At 45.2% G+C, this 27,319-nt stretch overlaps 1 protein-coding gene and 1 long non-coding RNA gene across 3 annotated transcripts in view; one reads left to right on the top strand and one right to left on the bottom strand.

The window, feature by feature from the left end:
• AdamTS-A (ADAM metallopeptidase with thrombospondin type 1 motif A) overlaps nt 1–26,729 on the bottom strand; it is a 33,687-nt gene extending 6,958 nt beyond the window's left edge. Inside the window, exons 1-4 of one of the 2 annotated variants that reach the window (XM_001358097.4) lie at nt 25,350–26,729; nt 1,044–1,443; nt 667–986; nt 5–525 (exon numbers count right to left, since the gene is read on the bottom strand). In XM_001358097.4, coding sequence (XP_001358134.3) covers nt 5–525; nt 667–986; nt 1,044–1,443; nt 25,350–25,703 — 1,595 coding nt within the window. In that variant the 5' untranslated portion in view covers nt 25,704–26,729. Of the gene's footprint in view, nt 1–4; nt 526–666; nt 987–1,043; nt 1,444–14,559; nt 15,098–25,349 lie in introns of those variants that run through there. The other variant, XM_015183041.2, reaches the window with a different exon arrangement.
• Nucleotides 24,511–25,335, top strand: LOC26533498 (uncharacterized). Its single transcript, XR_004468483.1, has 2 exons — nt 24,511–24,767; nt 24,830–25,335. It is a non-coding gene; the product is annotated as an uncharacterized lncRNA (long non-coding RNA).
• Nucleotides 26,730–27,319: the final 590 nt, after the last annotated feature.

Below are 27,319 nucleotides of genomic sequence, written 5' to 3'. Positions count from 1 at the left end.
TTACCGCGTTATAAGCATGGCCGTGTCGTAGTGGTAGCCCTTCTGGTTGGCAAAGGTGCAGAAGTGCTTGAGCATTTCGTTGCTGGAGTTGTGGCGTTCATTGCTGTCGGGCAGCAGGATCAGGTTGACCAGCGAGATGCGGATGGAGTTGCCGATGCTGGCGTCCTCGAAGATCTTCGAGACAATCGACAGCAGGATCAGAATGTAGGCGGACAGATCGTCCTTGTGGAACCGGCCCATGCTGGAGTCGACGGCCACCAGCACCTCGAGGGTGTACAGCTGATTGTCCATGTCCGTGTAGTGGCGCTTGCGGCGCTTCAGCTTGCGGGGCACGCTGTCACGCAGCTGCCGCTCAAGCTCCAGCTCCAGTGGCTCCAGTGCGTCCAGGCCCAGCTCGAGCTTGGAGACAGCGTGTCTGGCATTGCGCTGCGAGTGCCGCCAGACGCGGTGCAAGACCTCGTCGCTGCTGGTCTGGTTGACCGGCTGTATGAGCAGTGTGCCGAAACCCGTTTTGATATAACCAGTCTGGCGCGGATTAAGGGGGGGTATTAAGGGGGGCTTATTAGTAGTCATATTCGGCGATATATTGATAAGCATAATTTGCGAAATGTAAATGCGATGCAAATGGCTTTGCGAAGGTCATTCTGTGCCACTTGTTGGCCTTACCATGCCGCCGCAGAGCGAAACGGCCACCGCCGAGTGGGAGTCGCCTTCGACGTAGCCCTTGTAGTAGCAGCCCAGATAGTGCTGCTGCTCCTGGTCCTGTTCCTGCTCCTGGTCGCCATCTTCCGACGCTGCTCCGTCGGTCCGGTTGCTGAGTATGCGAATCAGGGGTATCATGTCGTTCGGTATGAACGAGGTGTCCTGGTGCAACACCAGATGCAGGCCGCGCCCAAACGCATGCAGATTGTACTCCGGATGTGGATCCCAGATCTGGTGCGACCTGCTGCGAAACGTGCCCGTCATGCTGAATGCGGGCGAGGAGTCTGCAAGCTCAAGGATGAGAAGGCGTCCAAGAGGGGGGGAAATGTTACTCCTCTCACCTTTAAGGAAACTGTTGATGTCGTTGTTTCGCTTCGATTCGAAGAGCAAGTCGTCTTCGTTGAGACTGTAGTTGTAGACTTTGGTGGGGACCACAAAGGCACTGAGCTCCTCCTTGCCAATGTCCTCGAAGCCGTCCGCGTCGCTGTTGGGTGGGTCCGTGACTGGGAACAGCAGGGGGGTGACGGCGGGCGGGTACTGTGCGGGCGACTGGTTGCCCTTGGGCAGCTCCAGCCTGGCCTTATGGCCGCTCGGCAGGCCGTTGAAGAACAGGAACAATAGGGCCGTCAGGAAGACGAGCGCACAGGCGTACAGGCAGGCGTGTTGTCGCCAGTGTGTGGACATCTTTTGGCTGCACTTGTACCGGTAGAACCACCATTCACACCTCTTCTTCAGCACGAGCTGTAACGGAGCAAAAAATACAGAGAAAACAGAGGTTTAGTCCGGGACTGTGGTCTGTGGCTTGTGGTTTGTGCGTCCATACTGCCCAGCATTCTCTCACACCTTCGAGGCGGATTTCGATTAATGGGTGGCTGGAAAGCTGCCCAGATAAGTGCTTGGGCACGTTCCACGCTCCACTGCCCCAACGGCCTATCATGACGGGGGCTGATTTGAGTGATTGACTTTTGAAAGAATTATTGATGATACCACCAGATACCTTGACCACCTGTGAGATACGTAGATCAGACAAATGCAGAGGCAGCGGCAGAGGCAGCGGCAGCGGCAGCGGCAGAGAGGCATAGCTGCCCCCGGCGCTGGCCTTTGGCTGCAGCCTCCGACCGGCAAAGCTGTTGAAAACACTTCCTCGCACCGCCAAAAATTTTGCACATTTTGTTTAAAGCAAAATGTTCAAGCGCTGAGGTGTAAAGTGTGCCAGCGGCAATTTTTGTGTACATTTCAGACATAAAACAAATGCAAAAAAAAAAAAAAACGAAAAAGTACCCCGCCGGCCACAAAAAAAAAATGAAAAGAAAAAAAATTAAATGCCACTAATTTGTAAATTTGTGTGAGAGCTCTTTGTTGGCACCTCTGCGATATTGCCTTAGACAATTCATGTATCAGCGCAAATAAATTAAAATTCCCCCGCGAAATTAGCGAATTATTTCCGCTAAATGACGAGACGAAGTATTTTACATAATTTTATGGCAGCTCGGTGAACTCTGTGACCGCCGGCACATTTGTTATGCCCCCCGCCCCACCCCTGTCAAATATTGTGGTACCATCCCAGACGATTAGACGATTTTTGTTTGCCAAAAAAGATCGATGGATCAAAGAACACTGATGATCCCGCCGGTGAGGCATGTGATCACATTTTTCTAAACAATTTTTTTGCGGTTTCTAGAGTAGATTAGGATTCCGTAGACCACAAATATAGAGGAAATACTACATACATATAAACGAGATCATAATTACGGAATAAACCTTCAACTTGTCCTCCAAAATGTCAATAGTTATTGACCTCTCTGTCCGTCTTTGTCAGCGCCACCGAAAGCACCATCGAAAAATTAGCTTTTATTGAAAATTGCTCAAGATGATGCGCCATAAAATTCGAATTAACTTTAATGCTTGCGCCCGGTCCTAGAGTTGAGACCGTTTTAACGACCGACCAGAAGATAATCCGCCCAGCCACAGATAGCAACACTCGCCAGAGTCACGTAATTGATCAGAACTGCCGCATTTTATACGTAATTCCAGCCATGCGTTGCCCTTATACTATGTACGAGTACGGGTATTTATGAATGAAAGCAGTGTGGGTGTGATAGCTAATCTAAAGGTTATCTATAGAGATAGCCTCGGGTATGATTGCATACTTTTGCGGGCGGGTATTTCCTTTTCAAGAACTGTTTGAACTGCACGAGTGGTACACTTTTATCGGTCAAGCCACAGATCGATAGCCAGGCAAAGACTCCGCCGTATCTGCTTGGTGTGAGGCTTATCATAAATTCCATCCAGTGCTTAAATGCCTGTTCAGGCAGATTTGCAATGCAAATCGCGCATGCCGCAGATGCCCCAAAAGATATTCACGGCGCTCCTCAGGCCCAGTCCCAGGCCCAGGCCCAGGCTCAAGCTCTTTATGTATTTAATTAAAGAGCCGTTCTGGCGATCTCTGTTTTTATCTCTCATTTGTTAGTTATGCATGCGTTGGAAGAGCTGCTTATTAACTTGTTTCGGGGGCAGCCTTATAAATATGCAAATGCAATGCGTATGGGTATGGGTATGCGTGCCTTTTGCCTACTGCCTTCTGCCTTTATCAACGGCAAGTTAAGTAGCCCCTGGATTTGCCTGTGCCGTTCTTCTTTATTTTAGGGTCTTCGGATGGTTCATTTCCACTTGGCTTAATTTATTATTAAGGCGAAGTGGTTGCTGGGCTCTCTGACTAATTGACCAATTCGATGGGGCGGCAGCAACACCAACAGCTACAGCAACAGCAACAGAGAAGCATCTCGGACAAACCTGTTTACACCTGACTGGGAATGGAAACAAACAAGCGATTTGTGTGTCAGCCGATCGCTTTATATTGCCGTGTGCTATAATTTATGCCAATGGCCACAAACTCTGGCCGACACACTGTCTGCAGAGCCACGGCGTCGCTCAGTCTGTCCCCGGGAGCGTCGTGAAGGCCGCCTGGGCACGCAGCATCGAATCGAGTCGACCTGGGCCCGCACTCTTCGCCGACACGAATCGTCGATTCATGTAAACCACCTTTGGCCGTCTAATTGGCTGGTTCGACGAGGTGTTAAGTGTCTGCGTCGACGACTGTGACTGCCAGTGCGACTGGTACTGGGTCGGGGAATGCGTGCGCAGGCCACGGGCCTGGTCAGACAACGCGGCGTATGCGCAATATTCACTTAATTACACGACTAGTGGCGATGCCAGACTGAGGCTGAGGCAGCAATTGTCGCTGTTAATTTGTATTTAATGACTTAATTGCAAAGCTGCTGGACAAAAGCAGGCGCCCTGCTCCGCATTTGGCCAACGCGCCGTATACTCAACATTTGTGTGTGTTCACTTAATGGCATGGCATTTGCGCATGCGCTCCTCGCACCACATATGGAAACAATCATAAAAATGGGGGGAACCCAACTACAAATTAACAAATTAGCAGCCACATATTTGGGATAAATCACAGGCGCACAGAATTATTCGATAGCTCGAATGCACGTCATTCGTTTTCGATTGCGGTTTGGATTTGGATTTCAACTGCAATTTGGGGGTGGGTGGAGGCACCCGTGGTCTCACACTTATTTATATCCTGCCGCCCATTCGAACCTTATATGCAACATGCAACATGCATTTTGCAATGCGATTTTCCAACTGCACTTTGTAGAATTTGGGGCGCGTGTGTTTATGGCGAATGATAAATAAACTTGTACACTTTATGGGCGTGCTTCTTGGGGCCGTTATGCATGCGCGATGCGTGACTGCCGCAAACAGAATCGAGAACCCTATTGAAGGCGCGCCAAATTGGGAATTGTCTTAAATACAACCGACCAACGGCCGACCGGCCAGGCAAACATTCGCAAACACAGGAATTAGGTGGAATCGCGCATTGGTCAGTGCCGGCCAAATTATTTGTAAATATTTTCAATTTGCAGCAGAGCATTTCAGTGGAAATGTTTTTCCCATTTGCCTTTTTGGGCGGAGAAACGCGGCGAGCGGAGTCCTTGGAAGCAGGGCAAACAGACATTGGCAAGACGAAAACAAAAACAAAACACACACACACAAAAATACAACGATAATGAAAACATGCCCATAAAATCTGTTTCTGTGTACTTCATTGGGGAATTGGGGAATTGGGGAAAAACTCTTGTCATCCGGTGAATCCCCCACGCATTGGCGTTAGATCAGCGCCCGAATATGACCATGCTGTCATGGAACCATTCGTTTGTATACAAAATGCATTTGCAGTGCACTGTGCGCCGGATGCCGTGTATCTAAATTGAAATCAGCATTCAGCTGAAGTGCATTTATAACTTCAGTATTCCCAATTGAAAGCCATCATCGCAAATTCAATCAATTAACCTTGGCCAGAACGCACAAAATTTAATTGAAAATGGGCTAGAAAATGCATTAGACCGGGGTCGCTTGTCTGGGGCTGGCTGCTTGACTGCTTGGGGTACTTGGCCGTCTGGTGGGATGGTCGCCTGGCTGGCTGGCTGGACAACGCCTCCGTCTGCCATATGTTTGCCGTAGTTCCCAGTGCCCCCCCGTGTCGAGAGGCGGCGGCTCCTCCATTTGTTTATGGCCCACGAGCCTCCAGGCCAGTGCTGCCAAAATGTATCAGAAAAAAAGCTATTTCTTACTTGAAGAAAAAATCGGCAGCACTGCTCCCAGCACAGCACATGGCGGGCCGAAGACGTCTGGGGCCGCGCCGACCCCCAGCACAATTTCGCCGAGTTAATTATTGCGTGTTTAACCTTGAAATTAACTGGTATATATATATGTGTTTGTATATTCCGATCGTTTCAAAACTATAAAATAATCAAACATTGTTTACCTTTAATTTCATAAAATTTGCACAAAAAATAAAAGAAAACTGAAAGAATTAAAAAACTGTTGCCAGCAGACCCCCAACCAGGGCACGAGTATACAGGATGGATGCAATTGAATTAATTATATAGACGGTGATTCAGCGCTCCTCTTTCCTGGCGGCGTGGACTCCAGCCGAAGAGCATCATAAAGATTTTATGCACCATTAAACTGCATCTCTGGCCATTGGATGGCGGTTTTTGTCATTCGAATTGATTGCGTTTTTTGTTTGTTTATTCTGGGTTAATTTAATACATGCCTTAATGGGTCTGCTTTTGATTTATTTGGCACACTTTTGTGAGTGGCAAGAAAAGCACACAAACACACAGCGTTTCTATGGTCATACGCTGCGTATGCGCAATTTTCAGACTCGATTTTGTATGCACTACAGCACGTACACGGGCAGTAGGCAGTGGGTTTTTGTTGCTCAAGTCTGATATTATTGATTAATTAGTGAACATTGTACATGGATTGCTGAATGTGAAATTACGATATGGTGAGTGACCCCTGCCTCCGCTGGGAGTGGGAATGGGGGGGGATGCTTTGCCGAAAAACTTGCTATGCACACACTTCCCGTCTCGAACCTTGATTCGGCGAAACGGAGCGGAGCGGATCGGATCGGAGCGCATTCGGCGTGCCATTCAGCCTTATGCGTTCCCCAACACATTCTCACGTTCGATTTATTTATTGTATCTGCAGTTTGGTTGCCCACGCCGGCCGAAAACATATAAATTACAAATATTTATTTACTTTCCGACGCTTACAAAGTGTGTGCGTGTTTATTTGGACAGCCCGAGTCGATGCCAGAAGGTGTGTGCGAACCGGCCACAAGCCCCCCCTGCGGGTCCAACCTGCTCTGCACCTGGGGTCGCACCTTCGACTGGGGAGCAACCGTTTAATATTCTTATAAAACGCTGTAAATTAACGAAATCCTCTCAACTTTGTTGCGGGGCTGCCACTTCAAAGGCTGGCGCTTCTCCGAACTGGGGGCTGGTGGGTGCTGGTTGTGTGGCGTGCTGCAGAGAACAGATGGCCCATGGAAGGAAATAAGGTGTGGATGGGAATGTGGATATCGATATGTCGATATATATAGGGCCCTAGCAACCGGCGGAGGAATGCCTGCGGCGGAAAACAAACCATTCTTCTATTATTGTTGTTTATTTTCGATGTGGTTCGCTCAGGTTGCACATTAAAAGCAGCAGCTCTATTAATTTAAATAATAGCTGTTCCAAGTCTAAACAAACGTAATTGGCCTTTGGAATGCGGTAGGCGTAAACGCGGCGTATCAGCGAGCCCCTCCACAGATCGACTGGGGATCCTTGTCTTGTCTCAGTGTCAATGACACGACTGGAGGAGGAGGAGCAGCAGCACCATTTGCATTGTCGTTCGTGTCATAAATATATCAAAAATCTTCTCAATCTTGCCACAATGAAAACAAATGCGCACACGGACACGGGCACGTCTGGGGCATACCTGATGCGGCGCTCAACCGATCAGACGCTCAGCCTTTGTATCGGTTGGCTGCCTTGTGGCAACAATAGCATCATTGTCTTGTCTGTTTGCCGGCCGGCTGACCATGTGCTATCCTCAGACATATCTCTTCGTCGAACAAACAAACATCGTGTACCGTTTACGTACTCGTAGTTTGGGTGCTGAAAGGAAATGTGAATAAACTTGAAACGCCAACGCCGTGCCACGTTCTGTTTGCTTTTGTTCTACCGATCTTATTATCATATCCTTGCACAGATGCTGCCTATACAGGGTATATCACGCTTCGGCCATCAAAGACTACGCGTTTTTTCTTAAATTTGTTTTTTGCATTGTTCTGCCTTGTACGGCATTGGGAGTGCAATTTTTTAATTGTCTCTGATTATGCGTTTGAGTTACGAGCTGCAGCTGCCACAGTCTGACATCTCAATTGAGCTATACCCCAGACCCCATACCCCATACCCCATCCATTCCCATACTCCCATTCGATCCCATCATCCTTGTCGTGGCTGTTGATCGTGTAAACATGTTGTTGACTCTCTCGCTGATCGTTACGAGCATTGTGATTGGATTGAATGTTTGGTGGGGGTCTTCCCTTGCCTTGACATCGACATCGACATCGACGTTGACAATGCGCTGGCAAATTACAACTGAAGGGGTTTTATTTTGACGAAGCGAAATTGACTGTCAAGCTAATCAGAAATTCCCAATTGAATGCCAAACGAGTAGTTTGATGAATTGCATTTCCACGAAAGAATTGGAAAAACGTCAGCCAAATACGTGGGCCTCGTCCATTAACTGCAGCCAGACGAGCACGTGAGGTGCCTCGGACACCTCTTTTGGCACCTTTCGTAATGTCCCGTCTCCGACTTGAGTCATTGGGCAGGGCTAGTCCATAAAGCCCAATATTTCCAAGTCTATAAACACACGCACACGTCTCTGATGAGTGAAATATTCGCGGTAATTAAATAAAAATAGTCAGACATTTATATGATTTTCCCTGTGCCACACACAGACCAAAATTCCCAATTCTATTCACAGGTGAATGTTCAATGGCTGACTCACACGATGGCTGGTGAGGCACTCTTTAAATATCTACGAATACCACTAGGAAATTATGAGTTGAAAAACGAGGCACACTTTGGGCAATTAAGACTTTCAGCGGGATAAGGAAAATATACCCTCAGGTGAGAGCAATGCCATTTATTTGAAATGCTGGCATTGCGGGGAGGCGTTCAAAGTACAATTTAGAGGGATCTGAGCAGAGAAATAAAAAGCTATGTGGAATGCCCATGGGCCCCCCATTAGCATCGATCGGTTATGTTTCGCTGGGGAATTTGCTATGATTTTATGCGAATTTCATGAAGTGCCAGGTTTATATCCAGCCAGCTGCCGAGCATTCCAAGAGCGTGCCAAGGATCTTGTCAGTGCACAGTGCTCTCAGAATGTGGATTTGTCTGTCTGTCTGTCAAAGGTGGGGTTGGGGGCGCGGTCCCTCGTCATTGTCAGTGTCACTGTCGCCGCACTGCACTTTTCATTGGCGTGGAATGGCGCCACATCAATCATCGCATTAAGGAAACATTAAAACATTGAAAGTATCAATCTTGAGCTTATTCTGAGGAAGATTCCCCGAGCTGTATCGATTTCGTTGCTGGTCAATTGGTTGGGCACCCTTGGCATTCCTCCTGAGTAAGCATATCTGTGGGAATTTCGCCGGGCAGAACAAGAATGCTCTTCCATGGAAAAAGACCAACTCGACTTTGGGTTAAATTCGGTTCCGGCGAAGCCCAGCCACTCAATGGGGATACCAGGGAGACAGATGTGTAATCCGAAGAACATGTGACACTGGCAGAGTGCAGAGCAGAGCAGGCTTCGAACAATGCGGAAAAGCTTTTGAGAAACCTTCGGACGGTTTCATTTTTTCTAATTATTGTCATTTTTTGTTTTATTTTATGTGCAACGTTCATTTCAGAGCACTATTCTCTTTGTCTCCGTCTCTGTCTGGGGATGGGGCTGGGGCTGGGTCTGGGTCTGGTGCTGGGCGAGTTTGTCTGGCCGTCTGTCAATTAACCTCAACGCTTTGCGTTGATACTGTAAGTTATGGCTTTTTAATCGCTGAAAATTTGCATGAACATATGCTCGAGCCTGCTCTGCTCGTATTTCAGTCTGCCAGTCGCCAGCGGTTCATTAGCAGGCCCTCCTGCTCCTCCTCCACTCAGGTCCATGAAGTGCATGCTAAAAAGAGCAATTCATTCAGATTTCGAGCAGAGACAGAGAGACAGTGAGAGAGAGAGACGGATGAGAGTCAGCCTGCGTCTGCATTTTATAAATTATTCATTACAAGGCAGTCGCAGCAGAGGCGCAGGCATTTTGTATCTGTCGGATACGTCGGATCCTCGTTGACGGCTGATGGTTGACGGTTGACGCACGTCACTGACCCAACTGCATTTGTGAATTTGATTTTCGTCTCCCCGTCGATTCCCCGAAACAATGGCAACGGGACATATGAATCAGCCGGCATAAGCATTTCTTTATGCTTTGGTATACATATGTGTGTGTGTGTATGTGTGTGTGTGTGTGTCGGGCATATCAAAATCATTTTGAAGGGGGGTCAGTGCACTCTGCGAAACGCGACAAGTATTTATTGTTTTGAATCAAGATGGGGGAACTGAGAACTGGCATTAGGGACTGGGAAATACTCCTGGCTCCTAATTAAACGAGCAATTAATACGCGCCTTAATCGCATTTGCCACGGCTCGTGGCGATACACTCAAGTTCGAGTTCGCACTCGGTTCGAGTTCGAGTTCGGGTTCGGGTTCAGCCAAGTGCGGTATTTGCATAGCCAGTGCTAGCGATAGATAGGTCTATTGTTATACCCAGTACTCGAAGAGCACAGGGGTATGCTCGCATAGTTAAATACTTGAAATATCGAAAGAGCCACCTAATTATTGAGAATATTTCTGTGATTCCCACGCTGTGGTATCCACAATTTTAAAGATATAGCTCCGCAGGGGCTATCATTATAATAAATTATAATTAGAATGATGAAATTTCACATTTTGCTTTAAATTATTCTCAATTAATTTCTGTTATAATTAAAACATCGATAGATACCGGGTATCCTTAAGTCGTCAGATCGTCTAGATCGTTCTAGCACGTTGCCTGCGTTGCCTGTGTGGCCATTGCCGTTGCCACCCAACTTGACCGACATCATTAATCTTAATGATACGAAGTTGCGACTGATTAATTTGTTCGATAATTAAAATTGATTGGTCTGCCCTGCAAGGGGGGGGGGGGGGGGTGGCGAGGTGGCAGCCTCTCCACATAACAAATGATCTTTACAGTAAACGGAAGCAACAATGGCCCGCAAAAGGAAGCGCAATCGCAACGCGTGCGGCCCGATGCCCCAAACAAAAGAAAGAGCAACAAAACAAAGGCAAAAAAAACCAACAAAAAATAAGAAAAACACGAACAGCAAGTAATCATACGAATGTTATATAAATGTTAAACGAGAGTTATGAGAATTTCAGCGTGTTTTGCTGTCGTGCAACTTCCGACACGTTTTCTTTCTTCGTGTTTTGCATATGCGTCAACCTGGTCTGTCAACGGAGAGGTATACATATCTATTAACGGTGGCCATAATGACTGGTCAAGCAGTGCAGCTTTCGGAAGGCCGTGTGGTGACCCCATCTCGATTGGTAACCCACTAATGCATTATGCTAATGCAAATACACATCATCTTAATATTTTAACACCCCCCACTTAGCTGTGAGCACATTTTCCGCTATTTATTTACGGTTCAGAGATATTTAGCAAAGAAATTAACGCCATTTTATCCTACACATTTATTCAGTTGCCGCCGGCTGTTCTCCAAATTCCAATCGCTCGAAATAGTGTCACAAGCGTCTTAGAAATACAAGAAATATATGCCTCTGCATCTGTATCTGTATCTGTCTCAGTATCTGGCTGTGTAAGGATGTCTAGTCGCAGCTAATAAATCCATCAGACAACATTTTCCCGGCCAGACAGAGGCACGGCACGGCACTCAGCTCTCGACCCCCACATGTGCCACAGTTATTATTTTAGTGTTTCATTTGTATTTATTTTTATTTTTTTTTTTTACATATTTAATATCATGTTCTGTTCTTCTTTTTTTGTGCTTTATTTATTGTCAAATTGCTGGTATATATATTTATAATTTTTTTGTTTATGCCTTGCATATATCACAATTTTTATTGCAATTTTACTTGTAGTTTTTTGTTGGCTTTCGCTTGGTTTCTTTTGCTTTTTTGGTAAATTAATTAAACAATTTTATTGTTTCCTCGTTGTTGCTACTCTGAATATATTATATCATAGTTTTTATGGCCTTTCCTGGCCCGACAATCGTTCGTTCGACTCGCTGCACACACGAGTTCATCTCAAACAAATACTCGTATATCAAAATTCTGACACGCTTCTGTCTGCTCAAAAAGTTCAAAAAAAAAACCCAATGGTAAGTGCACAAAAAGGAAAGTGAAATAAATACAACAAAAAACGGCTAGAGTAAATAAAGATTAGTGCTATTTTGGGACCCGGCACCGGCAACGGCATCCTCGATTGCTCTCGTTTCGATACACGGGTTTTCGAGCATTTCAGATACAGACATAATCGATATATACTCTTGATATACAAGAAGGCTTTGGCCTCCTTTAAGAATACACCTTTATGACTCTTCCTGATGTTCATATCTTTCATAAGAACCAACTTCTAATCACTGGTATATCATCTACCCTAATAATTTTCTATCCGCAAGGGTATGTATTGCTCGGCCTTTCTTTTTGCTGTTCTTTTTGGCGCGTTGTTGCTTTTGGAAATTTTATTTTCCCATAAATCTAACCTCAAAGCTTCTCTCACTCATCATTTGTCTAAACTTTTTTTTAGCCCAATTTCTGGGCTTTTTTTTTTTTGTTTATTTGCTCAAGGTTCTCTACACGCACATTTCTCTTGTGTTTTGTTTGGTTTCGCGGACCAAAAATATTAACTAATTATTTTCATTTAGCTTTCTCGATTTTCCTTCGAGCAGAACGTTGCCGGGTGTACTATTTTTAGTAAAGGGCATGTTTACTTAATTTTCGATTTGTATAGAATTTCGATTCGAGCGCCGCTGAAATGTGTGAAAGTTTTGCATAAACAATTCAGTTCGATTTGTTTCAATCGTGTAAAATATTCATTAAAAATAGATTTCTTAAACTACTTAGTAGTCGGGGCAAAATCCAAAATAATGGGCAAATATTTTAACCTCTGGAATTTGGCGATTAATATAAGCAATTGCCTCAAGTGGTTTTTTTCCTCTAAGAAGCAGAAGGAGACCATCATCAGTACTATAAGGCAACACATGAGTACCCCAACCAATAACCATGATACTCTAACGATATCCTATCGATCCCGATACAATCTAACCTACCGATCGACAAAAAGAAAGAACAGACGTTAAATAAAGAAAGTAGTAATTAGTAAACTAAAACACAGGAGGTACATATTTCTTTGGCCCAAAATGTATCCATCGATCCAATAGATCTAATAATAGATCCAATAGATCTTAATATATCCCATAAAATATGTATTAAATTATTAATTGTGATTTAATATTATTAGCTGTTGTGGTAGGTCCTTTTGTTAAATTATTAATGCATATATGTCCCTTAACAGATCCTATATATTCACCTCTCGTAAATGACAGTCGTGAGCAGTCGTGCACAAACTATACCCAATTTTCTCAGATCAAATGAAGAAAAATATTCGAAAATTCACCGGTCGCCGTTGAGTAATTTGTGTATATGACATTTATCCCATCAAAAAGAACTTATGCAATTTTATTCGAATTTATATGTGAATTTTGTTTGCATTTCCGCTGCACTTCTTATGCTATTTTCATTTAATCCTATACGATTTTTGATATTTCTAGTTTTCGCTCAGTACTCGACGATCCCGACGTAAAATCCCGCGAATATTCGTTCGGTTGGTTTCGCTTCTTGTGCAGATCTTGTGCGAAATTCGAAAGCATACTGATCGCATATTCTCGGCCAACATACAAATTTCCCGATCTAATCGCAAGTTCTCACGCTCACGCGGCATTTGTAAACAATCTAAGAGAAAAGCTGGCTATCATCTAGCCGAAAGTTGCTACTCTCTTGGAAATAATTTTAGAATTTACTTTTCATATATTATTTCGCCAGCACAGCCAGATGAATGCCTCCATTTGCTCGCTCTCTCTCTCTAATATGCTTTCTATTTGATTTTTTCTATTTGCATTTCTTCTGGGCGTTCTGTGCCAAGAACTAATAATATCGCACTTCTCAATTGCAACCATCTGCAACGGATTGTGACAATCTGATAAATGCAGTGCAAATGCTTGCAAAAATATCTCTGTAGAAGAAGAATCCCAGCAATTCTGGCGCCCAGTGGGCCTCGTCTCGCACTTGACCGTAGGCGCCACCGGAAAAGTATATTTCCTCAAGTGTCTGGCTCAAGCAGAACTCTGGCCCTGACACAAGCCAAGAGCAGTGCCGCAAAGGAGTGCCTGCCTGGCCCAACCGTCCTCGATGGGGGGTTTGGTTTTGGTTCATTGAGTCGATGCTCTGCCCTGCCCTATTCGCACGAATTTATGACCAAATAAAAACGGAACGCCTCTGCCCCAGTCTCGGAGACTTTTCTGAAAATTGTCGTCGGTCTATCTTCGGTTCGTGTATGTGTTTTTTTGGCTCTAATTGCCAAAAAGTCTATGACATACTCTCGTGCCTCGCCCGCGCGAGGCTGTGACATAAGGCAATAATTCTGCAATCCGCTCGACATGTGGGTGCGTTGATCTCTGGCGGTTATACGGGTACGGGTCTGGGTACGGGTACGGGCACGGGTATTTTTGGACCACTGACTTTTGTCTTTGGTTTCCAGGAAGTATGCAATTTATTATGCAAACGGCAAACTCTACTCGGGCTCTGGCTCTGGCTCTTTTCAGTCTTGCGGCTATTTGCACTTTAATTAACTCTAATTTATGATATTGTCCCTGAATCAGTGACATTAATGCGATATATATAAATGTATATCTATTGTTTATTGAGCGATTAAACTTGCTCAACCGGCAATTCAATTTTCTGTGTATTTCGGCAACTCAAAAGTGAGATGATGAGATGATGGTTCGTTCTGAGACTCTCTGGCGGATCCTATCACACGCCCCAATAAAAGAGCTCTCAAACGATCGTTTGTCTTCAATGATTTCCTAATTAGCGGCATATAAAATCATAATTGGGTCGTAATAGTGCTGCAACGACTTACTGAATGCGAAAACAAGGCAATAACACTATGCTGAGCACTTTCAGAGCATATTTTACAATCACAGCACAGCACTCTTTTATGGCACACCGATTGAGGTCGAAGCAGTCCAAGAGTGACAGTCCACACTGGACCACTATAAAGCAAACTTTAAGTACTTCTGCAGGTGGATTCATAAATAAAACGGAATACCTTTACGATCTCCAGGATAGCCATGGGCGGACCGGGCTTCAACGGCTGCCTGTTCAGTGGAAAGTCCCCTGAAGATGTCGACATCTTTCTGTTTATTTTGCGTTTATTTTTCGCTTTCATTGAGTTTTCACTGCACTTGGGAGAGCCGATGAACAAACACTGAGCCGTCGCGCAGACGCAACGCCAACATGCAATTTCCGCTTGGATGCAGGCCAAGAGGCATGAAGGGGGAACGGCAAGATCACACTAAGGTCTCCTCACGCGACGAGGGCCCAAAAAAGGAGCAGGCCAGGCCAGGCCCGTGCATCGGGCCGCGAACCGCGGGTTCACTAAACTGTTGCACTGCTGCGCCTGCGCGCGATTTGTAATGCGTTCAAGCGGGGCCAAGCCTCGTCGCAAATTGGGCACAGCCATAAACAGAGAAGCCAGATTGGATCCAGAGGAATCCTTTGGCTTTTGCTTTTGCTTTGCATACAATACGATGCGGTCCGCGTTGTAGGAGCAGGCAAATATGATCGGATCTGCGTCACGCAAGCGACTGAAAGATCACTTGACGCTGGAGTTGGTCCGATGCTGATGGTAAATCTGCTGCTGCTGCTGCTGCTGCTGCTGCTGCTGACTGGCTGGCAACAGCTGCGCCCAAGAGAACAGCAACATTGCCACATTGCCACATGTACGACGCCAGACAAGGAAAAGGAAGGGCGCTGTCGCGCAGCCCCAATCTGCACCGAACAGGCGGCGATTTTTGGATGCTGTGTATATAATACCCTAATGAATTATGATTACAATTTAATGAAAAATGGGCTGAAATAATTACTCTGTCCATGATATTCATATGTATGTATGTATGTCTTGGGGTCTGATTGGAGAGCTTTCCGACAGAGAACAGACAGCATTCGGTGCTCTTAATTACAACAACTGTACAAACACTAATGAGAACAATCCCCAGTTAAAGCAAAGGCCCAGCATGCCACAGTATTTACATACCCCATATCCCCACATGAGACGCCGGCCCTTCCAACTTATGAATATGCGAAAACCGACAAAAAACACCAACAAAATGTACGAGTAATCATCAGAAATGAAATAAGTGGGGCCCTGGAGAGCTAACAACATACACGACATTCTTGCCTTTGTCCAAAGAGGTATTTGCGAACCCTTTTCTCTTTGGCTGGAAGGCCCTTTTCTGGGTACTTATTAACGCTTCATTAAATTTCCGTTTGCGCCCACAAAAGTAGATTCGAACCGACAGCCAAGAGGCTGGAGCTGGGGCTGAGGCCGAAGACGAGTACGAGGCAAAAGCTGAGATTACTTTTATGTAAAACTGGTTTGCCCGAAAACCCAGGCGATAAGACGGGTTCCCCTGAGAGAGCACGCATGGCCCCCAAGATAAGATCTAAGTTAATTGAGCCGGGCAAGTGCCCTACACGAAAAGTCGAGCCAAAAAACTTTGAACCGGAACTGTCTAACGATAGGAACGTTGGCAAATTGTTTCGCGCCTAGCGAAAGGATCAGATAAGTCCCCCCCATCACTAATGGTGAACCCCAATCTATGGCTCTTAACTGATCTTTCGGCAGGTACGATCTCAGGTAGGGTATGCTCTGGTTCGGTACAGCACCACATAGTGTGATCTCGTTCGTTGGAGCATCTGTGAAAAGCCTTTTGTCGCGTAAAGAACGTTTCTCAAAAGAAATCAACAAAATATAAACCATAAAAATTAATAAATTTTTGGTATTATTTTATTACGCACCAGAAACAACACCACCAAAGACAATTGAACCGAAAAAACAAAACTCGCCAGAGTTCATGGCGATGGCAGTTGTCAGTGGAGGAGGAGGTGGAGGAGGAGGAGGAGGAGGAGAAGGAGGCCCATTCAAAGCCGGGTCTCCGTTGGGGGGGGCTTTGCTTTGGTTTCTTGAGCTTGGATCGCTGGTGTGCTGTTCAATCCATCAAAAGAGATTATATTTATTAACTAGGCAAGCGGCCGGCCATAAGACCGGGACGACTGGGACCGGGCCTGTCGATGGCGTCGATGATGGCCACTGTACTGCTGGAATTTCTTAATTTTTTTGACAGTTCTCATCAAAATGTGTTGAAATTGCTATTATTATCTGTATTGGTATTGTCTGGCATAGGGAATTTTTACAAGAATCATCTAACAGCTTGACGCGGGCATGACATGACACAATTCGCGAATTCGCATCCGAAAGATCTGTGGACTCCATTAAAATGCCGTTTTTATATTTGACAATTAGACGCCATCAAAACTAATGTCTGCCCTCTGTAATTCGCTCGGAATCTGCCAAGCATCTGTTCGAAAAGTCATCGCCTAAAACACTTGACATTCAAAATATGAAAGTATCTCGGGATCGCGTTAACCTTGTGGCAGAGACTACACTTACATATGTATATACGTACATATGTATATATGTACGATTGAATACAGATTCCTGCAGCTGTCGGATATGCCGGGGCAATTAGTTTATTTTCGCTTTGACATGTTTACAAGAGCCAACAAACAGTTGGTCCAAATGGTTTCTCTCAGGCACCCAGGGACGAGGCGATGCGTAAAAAACAATCTTCGCATCCCATCCCCAAAACGATTTGTAAATACAATGGAAAGGGCAAAATTCTGTACAGCTTCCGGGAGACAAGAGGGCCTCCCCCAGGCCTTTGTTTCCACAAAGGAGGAACTCTGCTTTGTTGAAACTATACGCATAATGTTTTATTAATGGCTGAAATTTGAGCACGACAATGTTGGTGGAACTTAATTTTAATTGTACGCCGTTTAGTACAAAAAAGGAGCGAACGGCGAACGACATGCTCTTCATGCGAATTTGGCGCATCGTTTGGGATTAATGGAACCACTTGAGCTCTATTTTAAATCAGTACCGGGTATAGCCGTGGGCCGTGGGTTGTGGGCCCCGCAAGTGGGCTAACCAGTGCAGTCGAAGGCTTTCGATTTTATTATGGCCTGTAGAGGGCAGCAAATATGGCGATTTATACGCATAAATTAATATTTATGATTGGAATTATTCAGTTTTTCAGTTTTGTATTCTATTTGGTTGCCTAACGAGATCCACTCGAGGTTGATGTACTTGAACGGCAGTGTGTGTACTCTCTTGTGTTGGCTAAGCAAAGTTGGCTAAGACCCACATAGCCACATAGACGATGTTTTCTTAGTGGGTAGCTCTGCTCCTCGGTCCTAATCAAAAGGTGTGCCACACTCTGTATGTGCATTGCTCTCGACGACGCACATCTGCCACATCGGAGCCAAGCTTCCACCACACTACGATCGTCGATCGTCGATCGTCGATCACCTGGGGCCATAAGTTGCGAAATCAATGGCTTGTACTATCCATACAAATGTATTTTTTACGGGCATTGTCTATCGATTTGCATTGTGTCCCCCTGTTTTATGGCGTTCATTAACCGCGCGTATTTATGACCCCCAATTGGAGACCACCACACGTTCTTATTCTAGTTTCCTAGAGGTCTGCCATCAATCTACTGGCGATCGATTCAATTGTCACGATCGGGCATGACAAATTGAACAAGAGTTCATTTGTGGAGGGACCCACACAAAAGGCAAAGACTTTGGGGCCCCGAACAAGTTTGGCTTTTTTTTCTTTTTTGCGGATACCTTTAATTCTAGCGCCCAGAGCATACGGTTTGACCCAATTTCCTTGACACATGCCTGGCAGGTTTACAAACAAAAACTGTTACGGTTCCAATAATTAATTCTGTTACTCTCTGCGGTACGGCGGGGCGTTGGCAGCTCTCATTATTTGCCTGGCCGGCTGGCCGGCTGTCTCTTTCCCGCCAATTGTCGATTTCATTAGGCCATAATTGAGTTTAGTTGTCAGTTTGTCAGTGAGCCCATAAACACGAACCAGGCGCCCTGGGGGCAAACCTGGACAAACCCCGGCAACAGCCCACAGTTCTCTGGCCCGAAAGAGCAACGCCAGCTTGCGGCCACGTTCATTGAGATTGAAACTGGGATCTAACATAAAGACCAAGAAGACTGAGAAGTTCCCACGCCTCAAATTGTTCACGCACGCCTCAATATCAGCCTTAGACTTTCGCCTTCTGGCCAGCGCCTCTGGGTGTATCGACTGGCGGCCAGCAGGCTCTAATTTATGGATTCCATAATATTTATGAAGAACAGATGCGTTGGCAAGTGGGCAGCGGGCGGCGGGCAGCGGGCATAATCATAATCATAATAAACACATCCAAAACGGGGGCCAGCACGTGTGTGCCTCTGTTTTGGGCTGACTTTTGCTTTGGTAATGACCCAAATTTCATTGCTGTGCGCTAAATACGCCTAATGGTCGTTTAATTATTGTACGACAGACAGCGACGGCGACAGCCACAGCCGCAACATAAATACAACTAATTGTACAATAACAAGGCAAGGAGCCCCCTCAAACGAGGGTATATATACATATATATATCTGCTAAATGAGATGCCTATGCTGGAAATCATGTACGATCGGCAGCGCCATCTAACGGTACGGTTCGGATTGGCAGCTCTTTTTGGCCATCATTTGGAGTCGGCTGACAACAAACACAAAAAAAAAGACAGTTGAAGTTGCTGTCGATGCTGTCGGCGAACATAGTAATTTGTGTTTATATTGTTTAGCAATTGACACGCCTGCTTTACTTGCCTGCCCCGAAATTTGTGGCAATTGTCTGGAGTGGCATGGAGTCGAGTGCTAAAATTAATAAGAGTGCTTAGGCTGTTTCCGAGTGTGGTGTATTATATGATTTTTGACACTTTTCGACGCGCTATCTTCACGGACTGTGCCTGATGCCTGAAGGCAATGAAGGCAACGGCTTTGTCCAGCGGCCAACGCCAACGAATCGCGCCCATGGAAACCGACAGGCAGCAGCCATAGCATTTGTATATAGTACGAGTCCGAGGGATATACCAGCCATTTATTTTAATCTACAATTGATTTCCCATGCCACCGTCGAAAGGCTATTTGGAGTCGAGATGGGAAGGGGAATGGGGGGGGCAGTGCTCATGTTTCGACTTGCGTAAACGGAATTTCATGTTTCATTTATTTGTGCATTTTATATACAATTTTAAACGTACACCAGCACTCGTATATTTTTAAAATAATTTATTCTCGTGCACTTGCGTAAATAATAAATAAAACAGTCCAAGATCGTGCCTGTTAAATGTACAATTGTTGAAAACAGGGCCTTCAGCGCCGGCAATTAATCAATATTTCTTCTTCGAAAAATACATACATATGTACAAAAATGTTCTATGGCAGTCCCGAAGGAGTTGCACAATTTTTCGAATACAAAATTCAAAATTATTCTTATCAAAATAAAAGTCATGGGACCAGACGAAAATAGAAATACAAATAGGTTTTTTTTTTATTAATTTGTTGCTAGTGTCATAAAACTAAATAAAAAGTGTGTTTGTCTTCCATCGGAACAGCTGAGCCCGGGTCCCAAAAAACGCCGGCAAACGTGCCGGAGAGACTCGGAGAGCCCGGACAGATAAGGCCCTCAGTACGAGTACGGCGCTTGTTGCTATCAGCATTAATTAGCGTAGCTTCGCAGATCGTTTGCAGATCAGATCGATCGTACACAGACCAGGTCTCCCCGTAGGTACATATATGTACATATATAGTACTTGTTCACTTGTTCAGACGCCGTGTAAGCAGAAGTTTGTTTATTTTCTTGCTAAACATTTGGGTAAATATCAACTCTTCCATGACGTGCAGTTTTGTCAATGCAAATTAACATCCATCTATCCATCTATTTATCATCTGACAGCTGATCGGGTGTAGGCCTCGGCTAGGGCTCTGGAGAACCTGTGCCGCCGCCTAGGGATCGGACACGCGTGTGGTCCTAGGTCTAGGCAAGATATATTGCGCTCGTGAGAACTTTATAAAACCATAAAAGATACAGCTGCCGACTGAAAGATACCCCTAGAGCTATCTAGTCTCTTAGTTGATCTCTCGCTCTACGCGACGCAACATACCCTAGCAGCCAGCACATCACTGGGTATCACAAATCGGATACAAATATTCAAAGGCGGAAATATATTTAACCAAAGCGAGGAGAGAAATGTAAATAAATAATAAATAAAACAGGTCGATTTATTAATGACTTTAAATTGATTTTGCATGCAAATTTTCGGTTCGGTTTTTGTTTCTAGTTGCCGCTCGGCTGTCGAAGCCCCTCGGCAGATATTCGATTTCACCACGGACCGGAGGGCGTGTGGCCATAATGCGATTAGATGTTGTATTTATAGATGTCAGGTATGTCTTGGTATCTTGGGCTTCCCAGAAGAACGGGGGCTTGGAGGCTGGTGTTGAATTCGGAGAAGGTCCGGATGGGCCAGGACTACTAGCCGTATGCTTGATGTGCAATCAAAATGGCATCAATTGTCTCATAAATCATGCCACCCGAATGTATAAATTGCAGCCCGCATAGAAACCGCAAGGCCTCGTCTAATTCCTGGGAATCGAAACAAAGGCAAAGCCAAAGCCAATCCGCACTCCTTCAAATAAAGGAACAAAATCATGCCATTAAGAAGGTTTCTTCTTTTATGTTTTATTTTGTATTCAGATTTCGGACTGCGTTCGGCTTATGGAACTGCTGCACCGCACCCATTCGAGTTCGATGATAAAGTGATGATGCCCCAAGGTTCCGAAATTGCTTTCAAATAGATTCCAAGCCCCGAGAAACCACTTTTGACTTCTGAATTCAGGCAAAAGAGTTTAGCATATGAATAAAGACGCACCGCATCGCCCCGCCCCGTCCCGTCCCGTCCCGTCCCCAAAAGATCCCAACCATCGGATCCCCAATTTATATGCAAAGCGACAATGTGTGGAGATAATGCCTGCCCTGCTGCGATGATCTAGCATTTGCCATGGCGATGGGAGGGGAATGAGAGTGATGATGCCACCATCATATCATTCGAGAGGGCGAAATAATTAAACGAGTATCGTAAAGCTAAAATATAATGGATTTATGTAAAGTTATGTTACACGCTCTGGCTGGAAATGGACACAGATGCGATAAGCCGGCTCACAACAAATGGCAGCAAATAAATAAAAAATCATTAAGAGACTCGGTTGTCTGTCCTATTATGGCTGGACCACAGACTAAACACCGAATAAAGCATTGAGATAGGCCCAAACAGAATCGAGCTGAAAAGAAACCCGCTTAGGGGCGGTTCTGCCTTTTGATGTAAGCCCACAAATCAGTTAAACAAATTTTTATTAACCAAAAAAAACAAAAAAAAAACACCCAAAAACAACTCAAATAATTTGCCGCAAAATTCATTCACGACCTGTGACCAGAAAAAGATACAAAAGAAACAACCGAATGTGAAGAAAAATTGGAGATATAATTATTAAAGGTGTTTTCGCCTTGAGTGGCCCGGCCTGTCCCGGGATGGACATTGGTCACCAATTATGCTAATACCTTGCCGAAAATGTCTGCCTAAAATCCATATTTAAATTATTAACACAGAAACCGCGGCTAAGCGAGTTCCCCATTCGGTTTTCGAATACCAACTGCCGGCCAGATTGAACATGTTCAACATTAATCTTGACTGATAAATTAAAAAAGAATTAATTAAAATGAGCAATCACTTCGGGCCAAGTCGTGTCGTGTCTGGTTAGCTTTGATGATCGTTACCCATACTCTATCGAAAAAGGAATACTTTACAGATCATTACCAGATCAGATCTTTCAGGCCTTACACCTAGAATAAATCTAGAAAAATTCTCCAAGAGAGCATCCGAAGTTCGTCTGCTTTCTTTCGTTTTTTCTTCATATATTTGTGAAATATTTTTTCCCCATTTTGACAGTTTTCTTAAGCTAGAAAATGAGTAGTTGAGTCTTTGGTTCTTTCAAAGCACGTGGGTGGCTCGCGACGGGGCGGGGCGGCAGATGCGGGCCTTCAGAGAATTGTCTTGTATGCAGATCACGTAAATATATTTTGACAAAAAAAATATATATAAATTAAAACGAAAAAAAAAACAAAAGCCAATTTTGAGAGCGCTCCAGCAGCACAACACCCTAAAGTCACGCCCCGGCATCACACTTCCATTTATTTAGGTTTATTTTTGGACTTTTTTTACTTGAAATTATATTGCGGTTACAGACAAGAGTTATTTGTCACCCCCCTCGTTCCGCCGGGGGAGGGGGGGCGCGCCCTTCTCATTTGCATACAAATGGGCATACGAAAACCCATTGTATCGCAAAGTATCGTACCCATCGCGATGGAGTGCGCAGAGCCGACCAGAATACTTATTTCACGATCATTTTTCGGGCAGGGTTCATCACAGGGTGGGGACACAGAATCCCCTACGAATCGGACAACACCCACATATGGCACGGTCTTGAGGGGGGCGGTGAGGGGTTCTCGACAAATGTTCAATTTCAGTCTTGTCTTGTGTACACTTCGTTTTCGTTTTGGATTCGTTTTCTTTTCATTTCTTCGTCTCTTTTGTAATGTCAATGAACGCTAAAAATTTTCTTCATTTTTATTTAAAGTAGACGAAATAAATTGAAGACATGGGGACAGCGAAACACGCGCAAGACAACGACGGACGTCTCAAAAAAAAAAATAAAAAACAAGAAAATAATATTCAAATTCTACATATTGTGCACATTTCATTGGTGAAATACAAATCGGACAGCCCCTAATACCATGTACCCGTACAATCCTCTTACTTACAGCAAGTATCCCGTGGCGACCCAAAGCGCCACATAAAAAATGGGAAAATCTATTTTCGAAACGAAACGAAACAAAAAAAAAAACAAACAAAATATATTGTCTCAATTTTTTTTCTATCTCAGAGATGTACGCGCCGTGCCATATAGACAGTCTATCGGCAGCTGTCAGCGGTCCCATCCCCATCCCCCTCTGCATCGCCTGGCATCCCATGGGGGTTACGTTTCACATGGCCATGGCAGCGAATCGTTATCAGTTCGGGGCGAGCTTACAGCTCCCCGACTTCCTAATACGCACCAACCCCAACATTATTTATTCATGAACTCCTACGTACCGTGCATTTGTTCGTGTTTTTTGCGACACTTTGCACTGTCCCCCGCTCCAAGCGAACGTTGATAAAATTCTAATGGAACGACTTGTAAGCCATGTTTTTTTTTCCTACAGACTATTGTACTCGTTTTTGTTATTGTCACGTCTCGTCCAGCCGCTTTTCACACCTTGTTGGGCCTGAGCTAAAACTTAATTATCTTCACTTTTTACACAGGTCGTGTAGCTGCTATTGTGGCTTGGCATTTCCCGAAGGCCTCGACTGCATTTGCATTTTTAGAGGCACTGCCACTGCCTATGCTCAGGTCCAAACACCTTATGCGATCGGGCACTTTTTATACGATTTTATAACTATTTTTTATCACTCTGGCACCTACTGTTGGGCCGGCAAAGATAATCTTTATCATCTATTGCAGATACAACAATGATACACTTCTGCGAATGAGGTTTTTGTCTTAAAGATGATAAGCGTAGCGTTCCGGAAACACATGTCCAGAAAACAGCAGTGGAGCAAGTCTTGACGCAAGTGAAAATCATTCTAGCTAGTGACTCAGTGGCAGCTTTGCCCTTATTGTTGCCGAAATTTACATACATGTGTTTGCCTTACTGACTAAGAATAATGGGTTCTAAAATCACCTTCACTTGGGCAAAGTAGAAAGCAAATGCGGCAAGGGCCGCGGCTCTACACACTCAGTCAATATGTGTGTTACTATAACGCTCCCGCGCACACTGCACGAGGAAAAGCGTGTGAGAGAAAGAGAGAGAATGAGCTTCTGGCTATAGTAACGATCCAATCTGATCTGGTAGGTACTGAAATTCTTTTGTGCAGGCAGAAAACTTCATATAGTGTGATATGACAAGAGTCTGTACCCCAAATTTGGTTGTTCTAGCTTTTATAGTCTCTTCGAGCTAGACGTCTCACAAGGACAGACAGACATGGCTATAACGACTCGACTATTCATGCTGATGAAGAATTTATATACTTTATGGGGTCCGAAACGCTTCCTTCTGGGTGTTACACACCTCAAATCGAATATACCCCTTAACTCTTTGGCTATCGCGTATAGAAATGCTCTCAGAGCATCTTCCCGTTGCAGTCTTTCGGCAGCCACTGTCCGGTGTGGTCGCAGAATATAAAATCCAACTATTTGCCACTGGCATCGCATTGTTGGTTTGTTGCGATGTCGTTTATGTTGCTAATTTACTCTCCTTCTTTTTTTGGGCATTTTGTAGGTCTTGTTGCCGGGTGTGCAATGGAGCGTGTGTATTCAAATGCGATGGCCCCGCAGCGACGACGCTTTCTTTGTGTCTCTTCGGTATTTAATCAAAAATCGAAAAAGAGAGGAGCAGAAAAAAAAACACACACAGACCGTGGAATACAAAAAACGAGACGAGCACACAAAAATAGCGACAAATCAACCGAAAATTATAAAAGAAAAGAAAGAACTCGACAAATCGATTGTGGAATCAATGCAATAAATTAACTTGAATTTGGTTTTCGCTTTGCCAGCCGATTTCGATAAAAATAAAAATAAACCAAAAAAAAACAAACAGAGGGAAAAACACAAGAAGAAATAAATGAAATATCGTAAAACAAAAGGCCCAGCGGGCCAACCGGTGGAAGCCCATTCCGAGCCCGAATCCGAATCCGAATCCGAGCTCCACATCACGCCATGAAATATGACCAGAATTTGGCCAGGTTGCCGTTGCCGTTGCCGAGCAGCCCAAAACAAAAAAAAGAAGAAACCTTTACCTGTCTGTCCACCAGCGGCCGCTTGTAAATGAAATCCTTTTTGGGCGAGTAGAGCTCCGGCGGTATGCCTTTGTAGGAGTACCGCAGGCCGGCATCCTCAAGGTCGTTCGGTGCCAGTGTCCCACGCAGACAGCTCTCGACATCGTTCGCATCTTCGAACAGCTCCTCCTCCGGACCCGCCTCCGTCTCCGGCGAGTCGCAGATCGTGGTGCTGTTCGTCCGGTTGCTGCGGCCCGATGTCGTCGATCGGAGAGTGGCGCTCCCACAGTCATGCGCATAGTCGTCCAGGGCGCCTGCGCGACCGTTCAGCAGCGATACGCATCGCTCGGGCTCTGTCGCACTTGTCATCGGCATGTTGGATGCGGAAGAGCTATCTAGATATCGATCGTCGGCAGCACGTGCAAAAATGCGCGCGAAATCGGGCTCAGGTTCGTTGCCACGCACGTTGCGTATGTGTGTGGGTAAGTATCGTAGTATATACGTATGTATTTTCCCCTGGGGGCTTTGCTTATTTTGCTAATTGAATTGCGACAGTTCCGTTCCGTTCCGTTCCAGACCGTTAACGTTGCTGTTGTTGCTGTTGTTGCTGTTGCTGTTGACGTCGACGCCGCACGCGCACTCACGCACCCGCCTCTTGGGCGAAGATCAACATTGAGGTGGTAGTTCGTATAATGTAGATTTAGAACAGGCACATGGCTATGACTATGGCAGTGATTAGCTTAGATAAAACGTTTATGAAGACACTATGTTATGTGGTCGTGGTCTGCATCGTCGCCTTCGTCTGAAATCTTTTATGCCGAATCGCGAAATTCTCCAATGTTACTCCATTTCACATTTCATTTTATTCTTATGTGCAAAATACTTCTGACGCTTTAGATGCATTCACTTAGCTACATATTCCGTGTACCCCGTATTTATTTACTTGAACATTCTGAGTCGAGTCGAGTCGGTTTTTTGGAAGACTGTTTTTTTGGCTCTTTTTGCTCGGTGCCGGTGAAGGTTGTCCCAGAGCTGCACAACACCATGTCAAAGTTAACCAGACCACGCCGACACACACACCCATCCGCACAGAGATCTATACACACACATGGCAATGGCATTATCGTATAGTCCGAGCATTCTTGGCATTGTTGTCAGGAGGAGGAGGAGTAGCAGAGTCGGAACTGGAATCGGATGGAATCGCTATCGGAACCGTGATCGAGATCGAGATCGAGATCGGTATAGGCTGGCCACACGCGCGAAAATAAACAAACGCCACCGAAGACAACAAAAATTAATATATGTACGTACATATGCCAGACAAAAGTGTTTCTAGCGTTTGCGTTTCGGCTCGCTCGAGATACCGCTTCGGACTGGTGCCGCAGTAAAAAGCGACAGCTCGACGCAGTCGGTCGGGGCCAGGCCGGCAAGATCAGCGGCAATCCAATCACCAATACACCCACAGCCCCAAACAGCAGAAGCAGCAGCAACAGCATTAAGACTAAAAAGTTGCTCTCTCAGCCCCTGATATGAATGAAATATACATGTATTGTACAGGCACATACATAGCCGCGGCATAGCCCGCTACTGGGATCTTACACAGTGTGCCCGCCAGAAGGGAAGTGCTGTGGGTAAACGTGCCATGTGCCCAGGATTGTCCAAGACCTGGGCATAGCTGAAATGCCACAAGAACACGTAGTCCCGAACAACACAGAACTTAAACCCGAACCACCCGAAGCGAACCGAGCCGAACCAAGTCGGGAGAGAGAGAGACACACAATGAGAGTCTCGCAGCGGTTTGGGGGCTTAAAGAGAGAGAGAGAGCGTAAGAGAGCTTTAATCTGGGTAAGTAGCCAAAATCTTTGGCGATTCTTTGCGCACATGTAGGCATACATACAGAGAGTTCTATAACCTCTCAAGCAAATGACTTTCCCTTTTTGAAAGTGTTATCTATGTATATCTCAAGATAAACGCAGATATCTTAAGGTAGT

The sequence above is a fragment of the Drosophila pseudoobscura genome, chromosome 2 (genome assembly GCF_009870125.1).
Source record: "Drosophila pseudoobscura strain MV-25-SWS-2005 chromosome 2, UCI_Dpse_MV25, whole genome shotgun sequence".
Classification (NCBI taxonomy): Eukaryota; Metazoa; Arthropoda; class Insecta; order Diptera; family Drosophilidae; genus Drosophila; species Drosophila pseudoobscura.
The sequence above is the reverse complement of the archived record's forward strand: the minus strand, read 5'-3'. Positions and strand labels throughout refer to the sequence as shown.